This window comes from Balaenoptera musculus, chromosome 13, assembly GCF_009873245.2.
Source record: "Balaenoptera musculus isolate JJ_BM4_2016_0621 chromosome 13, mBalMus1.pri.v3, whole genome shotgun sequence".
Taxonomy (NCBI): domain Eukaryota; kingdom Metazoa; phylum Chordata; class Mammalia; order Artiodactyla; family Balaenopteridae; genus Balaenoptera; species Balaenoptera musculus.
Window position 1 is genome coordinate 37,799,932 of NC_045797.1, and position 14,105 is coordinate 37,814,036.

At 39.8% G+C, this 14,105-nt stretch overlaps 1 protein-coding gene across 1 annotated transcript in view; it reads right to left on the reverse strand.

Annotated features, from left to right (window-relative positions):
* Positions 1-1,912, reverse strand: part of COMMD1 (copper metabolism domain containing 1) — a 144,666-nt gene extending 142,754 nt beyond the window's left edge. The window contains exon 1 of the mRNA XM_036872743.1: positions 1,720-1,912. Coding sequence (XP_036728638.1) covers positions 1,720-1,896 — 177 coding nt within the window. The 5' untranslated portion in view covers positions 1,897-1,912. The remainder of the gene's footprint in view (positions 1-1,719) is intronic.
* Positions 1,913-14,105: the final 12,193 nt, after the last annotated feature.

A 14,105-nucleotide genomic window follows, 5' to 3' on the forward strand; every position in this document is an offset into this window, starting at 1 on the left:
GAATGGATAAAGTAGATGTGGCACATATATACAATGGAATATTACTCAGCCATAAAAAAGAAATGAGTTATTTGTAGTGAGGTGGATGGACCTAGAGTCTGTCATACAGAGTGAAGCAAGTCAGAAAGAGAAAAACAAATACTGTATGCTAACACATATATATGGAATCTTAAAAAAAATGGTTCTGATGAACCTAGGGGCAGGACAGGAATAAAGACGCAGATGTAGAGAATGGACTTGAGGACTAGGGGGTGGCGGGGCTGGGGGGAAGAGGAAGCTGGGACGAAGTGAGAGAGTGGCATGGACATATATACACTACCAAATGTAAAATAGCTAGTGGGAAGCAGCCGCATAGCACAGGGAGATCAGCTTGGTGCTTTGTGACCACCTAGAGGGGTGGAATAGGGAGGGTGGGAGGGAGGTTCAAGAGGGAGGGGATATGGGGGTATATGTATACATATAGCTGATTCACTTTGTTATACAGCAGAAGCTAACACAGCATTGTAAAGCAATTATACTCCAATAAAGATGTAAATATATATATATAGTAACAAATTCAATAAAGACTTTAAAAATGGTCCATAACAACAAAAAAATCTTTAAAAAAAAAACATAACTGCCTTTTTAAGGTATAATAAGCAGTTTTGAAACACAGTAACTGCAAAAGGATAACAGATGAAATTTCAACACTGACTTTAATCAAAGTGGAACGTTTAGGCTAAATGCTTAGACTCCTTGAGCCTGTTTCCTAATCTTTAAAATGGGTGTACACCACCTAAGGTTTTTGCAAGAAACAAATTAAATAAAATATAACATGTCTAACAGAGTTCCTAACACATAGGAGGCCCACAAAAATAATTTTTACAGATTATCTCTAGAGTACACTTAATTACTAGATTCAGTCCTATCACTAGTTCTTAGTCTAAACCAGTGTTGTCCAATATGGTAGCCATTAGCCACAAGTGACTGTTGAGCACTTGGAATGTGACTAGTCCAAACTGACATGTGCTTTAAGTGTAAAATACTCACCAGGTTTCAAAGACTTAGTGAAAAAAATAATATAAAACATCTCATTAATATTTTGTATGTTGATTACATGTGAAGAGATAATACTTTGGATATACTAGGTTAAACAAAATGTTAAAATTAATTTCACTTTTTTCTTTTTACTTTTTTAATGTGGCTACTAGAAATTGTAAAATTACATGTTTGGCTCTCATTACATTTCTATTGGACAGGCTGAGCTACGCTTTGACTTCCAGCTGATGAACGTGCTCTCTTAACCATACAGTGGACTGCTTGACAGGGGTTCACTCCGGCTAACCCACCCCTTATCCCGACATACACATGATCACTTTAACATTCTTGAACACTTCCACGGCCAGGGAAAGCTGATAGCTTGATCGCTCTTAATTTTAAAAAGTATGGAGCGCACAGATCCGCCGAGGCAACTAGAAACCGTGACCTACACAAGAGAGAAGTGTCTGGAGGCAAAACCCAAGAGTTTTCTCCGGTGGGTGTCGGTCAGCACTGCTGCGGGGAGCCCTAAGAAAGTGAGAAAAGGGACAGAGCGAGTGCAGGGGATCTGAAGGAGCGTAATGTGGAGCCCCTGGAGTGGAGGTCTGAGGAGGGAAGCCTTTCAGCTTCTGGGGGGACGAGTCGGAGGGCGGCGGGGAAGAGATTCGGCTCCGCGGCGGAGGCTGCATGGAGTACCGGTACCTTAAGAATCCCCTTCATCTTCGCCATAAAGGGGCGGAACTCCTCAGGTGGCACCTCCGGATAGAGCTGGCTCCGCAGCAGCTCCTCCGTGATGCCCGGGTGCCCATGGAAAGCGTCCTGAGCCAGGCCGCTCAGCAACCCGCTCAGCGGCTTAGATCCCTCAAGCTCGCCCGCCATAGTTGGCGAAGGCCCCGCCCCCCAACAGTTGAGCGTGACCGTGCCACGGCAGCCGATATGGGCCTAAACAGCTGGACAAAGGCGCGAGAGGAAAGCGGCGGCGGAGTTCCAGCAGGGGTCGGTGTTGGCCCCTCCCAGCTCAGCAAAACCGAACCCTTAGGTTTGCCACCGCGGAGCTATCAATCCATTAAGTTCCAGACCGCTCACTTTGCTTCCGCTGATTTCCTTCATCACTCCAGGGGCTTGTCGAAGAAAAAATTGCTCAATGGAGATTACTTTAGATGGAGTAGCATCCTATGCGGGTGGCAGTTTAACTTTCGGATGGCTGTATCTCACTGCAAGCTTTGCCAATCCATTAACTGAAAAGGATCTATCACTCAAATCTGATCTCTGCCTAATCCTTACCTGTGCACCTTTGTCCACGAAAAATTTAACTATACCCTGGTAGTATGTTTTCTTGGGTTGTTAATTGCCTTTTTACATACATGTGTCTTGTCTTTCCAGCTAGATTAGTGGCTCTGATCCAATGTTCCTTTCTATAACAAATATTTTGTTAACACTTTCTTTACCATCCTGAAATAAAGTGCATAGATAATATAACTTCTTACCCATATAATTTCCAAAAATCAATATATTATTCACCAATAAAAAGGAATGAGTTACTGATACATGCTGCAACATGGATGAGCCTTAAAAACATGCTAAGTTTAAGAAGACAAACATAAAGGGCCAGATATTGTATGATCCCATTGATATGAAATGTGCAGAACAGGCAAAGCTATAGACACAGAAAGTAGATTAATGGTTGCCAGCAACTGGAGGAGTGGGGAATGGAGAATGACTGTTAATGGGTTTCTTTTGGGGATGATGAAAGTGTTCTAGAATTAGACAGTGGCTATGATTGTACAACTTTGTGAATATACTAAACCCACTGAATTGTACACTTCAAAAGAAAATGAACTTCACAGTATGTGAATTATATCTCAATTTAAAAATCAATATAATGACCTAACTGTAATTTAGGATAAAAGTAAAAGGAAAGAAAGTTATAATATATGCATTTCAATGTATAAATGTTACATTTCAGGCTCAGAAAATAATAAACAGGTAGGTTTTTCACCTACACTAATGTCCCCTGCATGGCAAGATGTCTTGTATCCTTGGTGCCTGTCCAGCCTGGGCCATTCCTCCCCCTCCATTATTGTGACAACTGAAATACCCCTTTCGAAGTAGTGCCACCCTACTGAGAATCAATGATCTAGACTACTTTAACTAATATTTATCCAGTATTTGCCTGAAGTCAGGAGGTATTCTTTATACTAGAAAAGATATAAGATATTTCTTTCCCTAAAGGAATTAATTTTCTAAAAAGCAAATTCAGAAATGCTTTCAGAACTCCAAGAAAAACAAACCTAGAGATAAACTATACATCCTGTTAAGTGTGCCTGCAGGAGTTGCAGAGAATGGTCCATGTAAGGGAAAAAGTAATATAAGGGCGGTGAGTGGATAGAAAGCACTATGAAGCACATGACTTCCAAATTACCCACCAGAAAGGCTGTACCCATTTATTTCCATGAAATCTTGCTAACACTGACTGGTATTATTCTTTAGAATCTTTGCTATCTGATACATGAGAAGTACTATCTTATTGTTTTAATATGTATTTCTTAAATTTTGAGAGTGAATTTTTTAAATTTATATAATTGACAATATAAATTATGTTAGCTTCAAGTGTACAGCATAATGATTCCATATTTGTATATATTGCAAAATGATCGCTGCAATAAGTCTAGTTAACATCCATCACCACACAGCTACATTTTTTTTTCCTTGTGATGAGAGCTTTTTTTTTTTAATTTATTTATTTATTTTTATATTTATGGCTGTGTTGGGTCTTCGTTTCTGTGCCAGGGCTTTCTCCATTTGCGGCAAGCGGGGGCCACTCTTCATCGCGGTGCGCGGGCCTCTCACTGTCGTGGCCTCTCTTGTTGCGGAGCACAGGCTCCAGACGCGCAGGCTCAGCAATTGTGGCTCACGGGCCTAGTCGCTCTGCGGCATGTGGGATCTTCCCAGACCAGGGCTCGAACCCGTGTCCCCTGCGTTGGCAGGGGAATTCTCAAACACTGCGCCACCTGGGAAGCCCGTGATGAGAGCTTTTATGATTAACTCTCTTAGCAACTTTCAGGAATTCCCTGGCCGTCCAGTGGTTAGGACTCCTCGCTTTCACTGCGAGGGCCTGGGTTCAATCCCTGTTTGGGGAACTAAGATCCCACAAGCCACACAGCTCGGCCAAAAAAAAAAAGACAATGCACTATTATTAACTATAATTAACATGCTGTACATTACATCCCCAGGACTTATGTATTTTAAAAATGGAAGTTTGTACCTTTTGAACTGTTAAAAACACAAAATTCAACTCTGTAAATTTTTTTTTTTTAAATTTTTATTTATTTATTTATGGCTGTGTTGGGTCTTCGTTTCTGTGCGAGGGCTTTCTCCAGTTGCGGCAAGTGGGGGCCACTCTTCATCGCGGTGCACGGGCCTCTCACTATCGCGGCCTCTCTTGTTGCGGAGCGCAGGCTCCAGACGCGCAGGCTCAGTAGTTGCGGCTCACGGGCCCAGTTGCTCCGCGGCATGTGGGATCTTCCCAGACCAGGGCTCGAACCCGTGTCCCCCGCATTGGCAGGCAGATTCTCAACCACTGCGCCACCAGGGAAGCCCCAACTCTGTAAATTTTAAAGGTCTTATTGGCTTTATTCAACAATTCATGAATAGGGAAGCATCCAATCTCAGCTAGAAAGGTGCTCCAAGGAGCTGTACAAAATGAAAGACTTTTATAGGCAGAAGGGAGTGAGAATAAGGAAGTTGTACCTCAAAACAAAAAAGCAGGTTGGTTATTACAAGGTCACCTTCCTTTAGGGGACGTCGGGGATCTATCAGGCAGATTACCTAACTAGTGCTGAATAGGCGGTTCCTGATTGGCTGGTTTAAGATTCCATTTCTGGGAAAGGTGAAACTGTAATTCTCGGTTTGGTGATGTGGGGCTGGTTTAGCATAAGTGACTCCATTTGGGGCCTGCTGTCTTGTTTTAAACAACCACCTTTACGTGAGGACTTTTTTATATATAGTTATTGACTGCTTGTATTTCTTCCCATTTCCTTGTCCACCTTCTATAGAGGTTTGTCACGTCAGTGATTTCTAACAGCTCTTTATACATTAGTAATACTAATGTTTGTCACTTACATTGCAATATGTTCCTTAGGTTTATATAGTTGAATCTATCAACCTGACTAGAAAAAGTCTGGAAAGTTATTTACCAACATGGTTATGAAGTATATCTCTGAGCAGATGGCTTTTATTTGCTTCTTTCTGCTTACCTGATTTTTCTAAATGTCTACAGTGTACATGTAATATTGTTGTAATAAAAAGTTATTTAATGAAAAGATAAAGTGCCCATCAGGAGTTGCCTGGTGGCCTAGTGGTTAGGATTCTGGGCTTTCACTGACGTGGCCCGGGTTCAATCCCTGGTGGGGGAACTGAGTGAGATCCCATAAGCCGCACTGCGCAGCCAATAAAAATAAATAAATAAAGTGCCCATCAACAGACAATTGGTTTAAGAAGATGTGGTATATATATGTACATATATATGTATACGGACACACATATTGGAATATTACTGGAATATTGGAATAATGGAATATTACTCAGCCATAAAAAATGAAATATTGCCATTTACAGCAACACGGATGGACCTAGAGAATATCATACTAAGTAAAGTAAGCCAGACAGAGAAAGACAAATATCATATGGTATTGCTTATATGTGAATCTAAAAAAAAAAATGATACAAATGAACTTATATACAAAACAAAAACAGACCCACAGACATAGAAAACAAACTTATGATTACCAAAGAGGAAAGGAAGGGAGAGATAAATTAGGAATATGGGATTAACAGGTACAAACTACTATACATAAAATAGATAAGCAACAAGAATTTACTGTATAGCACAGGGAACCATATTCAATATCTCATAATAACCTATAATGGAAAATAATCTGGAAAAAAATACATATATATCTGAATCACTTTGTTATATACCTGAAACTAACACAATACTGTAAATCAACTATATTTCAGTTTTAAAAAAAGATGTGCGTCCTAAAATCAGAATTCTTTTAATGAAAAGCTTTAAAGAACATGTGTTCTACATTACTGAGAAAAGCCACACACCTTACATAGTGTTTCATAACCATTTTGATAAAATTAGATGCTTTCAGAATCTTATAGAAGCCTCAGATATTTTCTCCCCAAAATGCAAATACACACCAAATGTAGTCTACAATATTTAGGGGTTAATTTACCCCTCTGAAGTTTCTGTAAGCCTGCTAGTTTTCCACTGGTTCTAAGAACTCTCTCTTAGTACTCCCAGTTCTAATTAATCCTTACAATAAATAGATTGCTCTTTTATTAGAAGCAGGGGGAAATTCTGCATATCACTATCATTATTCAACTTTTATTCCAATGTATGTTATACCTGGACATATCACTTGTTAAAAATAAGAAAGGAGGCCCAAAATGGAGTCACTTATGCTAAGCTCCACATCACCAAACTGAGACTTAATTACCAATTGGGAATCTCCTAATCAACACCAGTTAGGTAAACTGATAGATCCCTGCCATCCCCTAAACAAAGGTGACCTTGTAATAACCAACCTTCTTTTTTGTCTAGTGTAACTTCCATGTTCCCGCTCCCTTCTGTCTATAAAAGTCTTTCATTTTGTACAGCTCCTTGGAGCTACTTTCTACTTGCTAGATTGGATGTTGCCTGATTCATGAATCACTGAATAAAGCCAGTAAAATCTTTAAAATTTACTCAGTTGAATTTGGTTTTTTAACACAGGGCCTGCCTGAGCCTACAAGTTCCAAAACACCAAGGTGACCAATAAAAGAAAATCATCCCTGTGCCACCAGGGGCTGCTATTGCCAATGTAACTGTTCAAGGCTGGTAACAGCCGCATTTTTAGAATGCGTTTCAAACAAAAGGATCAAAGCACAAGCTTTATTTTATTAAATTTCAAAACACAACCTGTTTCGCAGATGATAAACCTGGACGCAGGCCTATTAAAAGAATTGCCTAATTGCTGTGAGACAACAGCAAGGAAAATACCCTGAGCCTTGGCTCAAAGGAAATTATAAGCATCTAACTAGCGGCCCTTCTGCTAAACAGGTTTCCTTTTCATTGTGGTCAAATAGGTTCCCATTATAAGTCTCATTAAGCAACTAGTCGCTTCCCCTATTAAACTGCTCCTATTATGGCTTACAGGCTGTTTGGTCTCAGGCCAGCAATACATGTTTTTATAAGATTTTCCAGCTCTGCAAAATGTTAAAATTTAAAATGTGAACTGAAATAATGTGGAAATACAGGGGCCCCTAAGTTTTGCAATAAACTCTCCTTGCTCCCTGTCTCTCCTCTGCCTTTTCCAGTTCTACTTTAATCTCCATTCACTCTCCACTCAACAGATATTGGTTGAGAGCTTTGTGCCAATCATTCTGCTAGGCTCCAGGGGATACAGAATGAATAAGACACTCTGCTCTAAAATCTTACATTCTGGTAAAGGAAAATAATATGTAAATGAAGGGTAGCAGAATATGCCACCCCAAAATATACCACTTTGGCATAAGGATTCTTCTGAGCTGAAGGCAACTGAGAATAAGGAGATACAAGGAAAGCTCACAGCCCTTCTCCTATTCACCTAAAAGCAGGACATACGTTTTCAAAGGTGTCCCTCCTTCCCTGTCTACCAGAAAGTACAAAAACCAATCCCAGAAGACAACTTTAGACCCTTATCAACGGAGAATGCACCAACTTAAATCTGCGATAACTTACTCTTGTTTACCATGCTTTTCCCTGTCATCTCTCCATAAATGAGCTCCTGGACATGGTCCTTTCTTTTGTCTTTGGCTGAAGATGGTATATAAACAGGAGTTGTAAGCCACTGCTTTGAGTTACTCATTTTTCCCTGGGTATGTCACATGTATACATGAGGTATACACGTTAATAAACCTCTGTTTTTCTCATTAATCTGTCTTTTGATACAGGGGTCCCAGCTAGAACAGAAAAGTGGGAGGGAAAATTATTTTTTCCTCCTCTATATCAATAAATTATTAAAATGCAATGAACTAAGTGTTGTTACTACTTAGTACCTAGAAGTAGCTACCAGAATTGGTGGTGAAAGAAAGAAAATAATTATTAACTCAGTTTGAATCAGTCAAAGAAAGGCTTAATGTGAATAGCCAGGTATGTTGCGGGTGAAATAGCACGTCCCTATATATGCAAGCACAAAACACAGTGGTGTATTGAGGTACACTAGGAACCCCATAGTGTAATGATAGGATTCAAGACACACTACCCCAAAATATGGCACCTTGGCATATTGAATATTTGAAGGAACTTGAGAAACGACAGGTGCAAGAAGGATTCTCTGACCTCCCCCGTCTCCCCTGAAGCAGGTCATAAGACCCTCATGTGAGAGGTACCCTCCCTATACCCAGAGCATTCTTACCTCCAAAGATAGAGGGAGGACCAGGCTTTACTAAGTTTTCTCAGTTGACTACCCTTAGCTCATATCCTTTTGTCCCATCACATTCTCCCACAACTTTCCACTCTTCATCAAATCACAGCAACACTCAGTTTTAACCACTTCTTCAAGTCTTAATTTCCTTATCAAGGCTCTCCTGCCACATAAAACTTACATTAAATAAATCTGTATGCTTTTCTCTTGTTATCTATCTTTTGTTACAGAGCCCCAGCCAAGCACCTAGACGGGTAGAAAGAAAAATACATAGCTTCCCCGCCTACAGTAGCAAAGTGGAACCAGGATCCTAGGATAATAAACCTGGAAAGATAGACAGTGCCTCGGTCATAGAGATGGAAAGTTTACATGTAATGCTGATTTTTATATCTGGTCCTTGAAGAGTCACTGAAAGGTTTTAAGCAGAAGAGTAATAACAAGATCAGATTTGAGCTTTTAAGATTCCTTTGTGGTAGTGGTGTGGCAATGAACTGAAGGAGCAAGGGAGGCCAAAAGCTAGACTATCACAGTAATCAAACTGATGATGATGTGGGTCTGATCTAAGGGAGCTGCACTTAGGATGGAGAATATAAGATGGATTTTTGACATAAAGGAGGTAAAATTAGCAGAGTTTGGATGAGGGAAGAGGGAAAGGAATGACTCTCAGGTTTCTGGTTTAGGTGACAGAGTAGATGATGGTTCAGAGCATACGGGGGCTCATTTATTTGTGGGCTACCTCTCTATGTATCTTGTGTGTTATTTTATCCTTTAATGAGCTGTGTTAATCAAGATAACTCTCACAGCAAGCATTTGGAATGAAACTGCCACAGAACAAAACTCTCATGCTGCATTTTAAAGTATTTTAATTCAAATTCAGACTCAAAGATTTCAATGGGATTGAATTTGGAAAGATGGAAAATACATGGAGAAATCTAGTCTTGTTTTCTTCTTGAATAGCCAAACATTTTTAAAAAACATTTTCTCATGGAAAATTTCAAACACATAAAAAGTAAAAACAATAGTATAATGAGCTCCCATGTCCCCATCACCAACTTCAATGAATACCAACACACTGCCTATTTTGTTTCCTTTCTACTCCCATCCACTTCACCCTTCTCTTTTATTTGGAAAATCCCAGATACCATAGCAGTTTATCTGTAAATATTTCAGTACGCTTCTCTAAAAGATAAAGGCTCTTTAAAAAAAACATAATACATTTTTCCATATTCTACATTAAAAAAAACTTTCTTTATAATCAATCATTGAGTATCAATCAGTATTCAAATTTCCGATTGTCTTACAAACTTCATTTTTTTTTTTTAATTTTTATTTATTTATTTTTGGCTGTGTTGGGTCTTCGTTTCTGTGCGAGGGCTTTCTCTAGTTGCAGCAAGCGGGGGCCACTCTTCATCGCGGTGCGCGGGCCTCTCACTATCGCGGCCTCTCTTGTTGCGGAGCACAGGCTCCAGACACGCAGGCTCAGTAGTTGTGGCTCACGGGCCTAGTTGCTCCGCGGCATGTGGGATCCTCCCAGACCAGGGCTCGAACCCGTGTCCTCTGCATTGGCAGGCAGATTCTCAACCACTGCGCCACCAGGGAAGCCCAAACTTCATATTTTTTAACAGTTTGTCTGAATATTTAAGTAGTTGATTAGCCAGCCAAATGCAATTACCTACAGTTTCCCCTTCCAACTTCATTGTTTTTTGTTTTCATTTTCTTGCAATTCATTTGTAGGTCATTTGTCCTAATGAGTTTCCCATGATTTAGATTTTATTGATTATATCCTCATGGTATCATTTTTTAAAAATATATTGTTCTATCCTTGTATGTCCTACAAATCTGTAAATTTGTAGTTACATCTAGGAACTTGATTAGACTCAGGTTCAGCTTGTTTCGTGTTCCATCAGGAGGTATCCAGTGTTTGCTGCCTCTATTTTTGTGCTGTGTCCCTCCACACCCTAGCCCTCCAAAATAACAGTCATCTATTTTGTCCACAAATTTGCAACTTCTATGGCTCTGGACAGTACTACAATAATTAAATATTAGTTCATTTCTGTTTTTAGATAGGACATCTGGTTACTTGTTTACTTATAATAGATCACAAAACTTCTAAGTTTCCCAGCACCCCCCTTTGGTTTTTCCTTCTCCCATTTTCAGACAGAAATCTTATAACTGGGAGGGTTAGAAAGTGATAAAAATGTGAACTAGAAACCTTTCAAAGAAAATTAGAAAAATCAAAATGTATTTAAGGAAAACAGGCCCCTGCTTCATGTTAACATATTGCAAGCCAAACTTTAAAAAAGAATGGTGCAAACAATATGGTTTAGGAAAACAGAGCTTAATGGTGGTCTCAACAACATAAACTGATTCAGAAGAGAAGAAATATGGATAATAAAAATAACAATTAAAAAATTGTCTGTGCGGGCTTCCCTGGTGGCGCAGTGGTTGAGAATCTGCCTGCCAATGCAGGGGACACGGGTTCGAGCCCTGGTCTGGGAAGATCCCACATGCCGTGGAGCAACTAAGCCCGTGAGCCACAACTACTGAGGCTGCGCGTCTGGAGCCTGTGCTCCGCAACAAGAGAGGCCGCGACAGTGAGAGGCCCGCGCACCGCGATGAAGAGTGGCCCCCGCTTGCCGCAACTAGAGCAAGCCCTCGCACAGAAACGAAGACCCAACACAGCCATAAATAAATAAATATTTTTTTAAAAAAAACTGTCTTTGAGATGGAGTGAAAACCTAAGAGAGAAAAGTTAAACACATTCCTGCCTCCTTTTCCAATCCAAAACGGTGCCTGGCTCGGTCTTATTATTGAGGGCTTAGCACATGGTTCAGCATCCATCCTAGAGAGGAGAACCCTCAATTGGATGGTTGGCCAAATATTATTGTTTTATAAAAACTATTTTACAGATCATTAGAGAAATTCTATAAGGCTACTGTTATTGCCAGCATTCCCACATGTCTTAACTCTGCTTGGATCTGATGCAATAGGAATTTTTCCAACATGTCTATCCTTCACTAGCAACAGTGCTTTGTATCTATAAAGTATCCTACAAAAGTTGTATGTTTTAATACTTATTGAAATCCCATTCTAATGGAGAATTAGTGTACATCAATACTTTTAAGCAATCAAATGTTCAGCATTTATTATTGCTTAATCCTAGGAAGAAAAATAATTCCAATATCAGTTGTCACAGAAAAAGAAAAATATGTATTTATAACTTGAAACCTCTCATAATTAAAGCAATTGTCATACCTATGGAGATCGTCCCCAAAAGCCAATAATGGCATCTTCCAAATTCTGCTTTGTCCTTTCTGGCTGACAGGTCTTCTCCTCACACGGATAAAACTAGTAGTTTAATAAGCCTTTAGAAGCCATCTAATTCAAACTTCTTATTTTATAGATGAGGAAAATGAGACCCAGAGAACTCAAATGACTCGCCCAAGATTACATAGCTAATACATAGCAGAAGTGGAACTCAAGCCAGAACGTTGAGCCCCCAAATTAATGCTATTTCCATCATCATCACACTTGTTTCCATCATACTACACTAGTTGTTTTAACAAATAATCATAGCATGTTTGTGGGCTGCATAGAAGTAATCTGCTCCTTTGAAGAGAAATCAGCCCTAGACTTATGGATCTCAGAGCACCTAAGAAGCTTCATCTTCTACAGCCAGTATCCTGAGTGAGTGTAAAAGCTCCTAAGGATCACAGGATTAAGTACTATGAACAATTGTCCTTGAACTTATCCCAGGCATCCATCATTTTATGGATGTTAAGTAACTATTTGTGAACGAATATCGAAAGAACCTCACCTGCATTATTTTCATATTAAAATATAGAAGTAAAAAAAGCCCAGCAGTTTAGCTCATGACCTCTGAAGTCGTTGCTCTATTGGAGTACTTCTTCCATTTATTTACAGGTTTACCTTGGGCTTCAGTTCTCTCTGTGCTTCGATCCCTTATCTCCTACCAAAAAAGATAAAGACACCTACTTCATAGGATTGAGAGTATTAAATGAGATGAAACGTGTAAAGGGTTTAGCACTGCAACTAGCACATAACTGAACTAAATGATTGTTATGAAAATGTTCAGGCTCCCTAAGAGTCAGTGGCTATGTTATGCAGGAGAAAATACTGTAAAACTAAGGCACTGTACTAACTGGACAGGCAGTCCTGATTTGGTAGGCAATCACAGGTCCAAAACTTTTAAGATTCTCTGGTATTTAACCAGTGTATATTTAAATTTCTAACTACCACCTAGTATCAATCAATATTCAACAACCAACTCCAACATCTAAATCAAAGAAAAGCAGTCACAAGGAAACAAAAGCAAAAATAAACAAATGGGACCTAATTAAACTTAAAAGCTTTTTTGCACAGCAAAGGAAACCACTGACAAAATGAAAAGACGATCTATTGAGTGGAAGAAAATATTTGCAAATGATATGATATGACCAATATGGGGTTAATATCCAAAATTATAATATAAACGGCTCATACAATTCGGTACCAAAAAAAAAAGGAACCCAATTAAAAAATGGGCGGAAGACCTGAATAGACGACATTCTTCTTGTGAAAAGATGCTCAACATCGCAAATCATCAGAGAAATGCAAATCAAAACCACAATGAGGTATCACCTCACACCTGTCAGAATGGCTAGCATCAAAAAGAACACAAATATTGGCAAGGATGTTGGTGGGAATGTAAATTGGTGCAGCCACTGTGGAAGACTACATTGAGGTTTGCCAAAAGACTAAATATAGAACTACCACATGACTCAGCAATTCCATTTCTCCGCATGTATCTGAAGATGAAAACACTAATTCCAAAAGATACATGCACCCCAATGTTCATAGCAGCATTATTTACATTAGCCAAGATATTGGGCTTCCCTGGTGGCACAGTGCTTAAGAATCCGCCTGCCAATGCAGGGGACACGGGCTCGAGCCCTGGTCCGGGAAGATCCCACATGCCGCGGAGCAGAGAAGCCGGTGCGCTGCAACTACTGAGTCTGCGCTCTAGAGCCCACGAGCCACAGCTACGGAAGCCCCGAAGCCCGCGCATCTAGAGCCCGTGCTCCGCAACAAAAGAAGCCACCGCAATGGAAGCCGGCGCACGCAACGAAGAGTAGCCCCAGCTCCCGCAACTAGAGAAAGCCCGCGTGCAGCAACGAAGACCCAACGTAGCCAAAATTAAATAAATAAATGTTCTTTAAAAAAAAAAAAATATATATATATATGGAAGCAACCTAAGTGTCCATCAACAGATGAATGGATTAAGAAGGTGTGGTATATACACACAATGGAATACTACCCAGCCATAGGAAGAATGAAATTCTGCCATCTGCAACAACATGCATGGACCTAGAGGATATTATGAAAGACAAATACTATATGTTATCACTTATATGTGTAATCTAAAAAATAAAACGAATGAATATAACAAGAAAAAGACTCAGATACAGACTTGAAAAAAACTAGTGCTTACCTGAGGAGACAGGGAAGGGGGGGAGAGGCAAAACAGGGATAGGGGATTAAGAGGCAGAAGCTAGGACGCATAAGATAAATAAGCTACAAGGATATATGTATTGTACAGTACAGGAAATGTAGTCAATATTTTATAACTTTTTT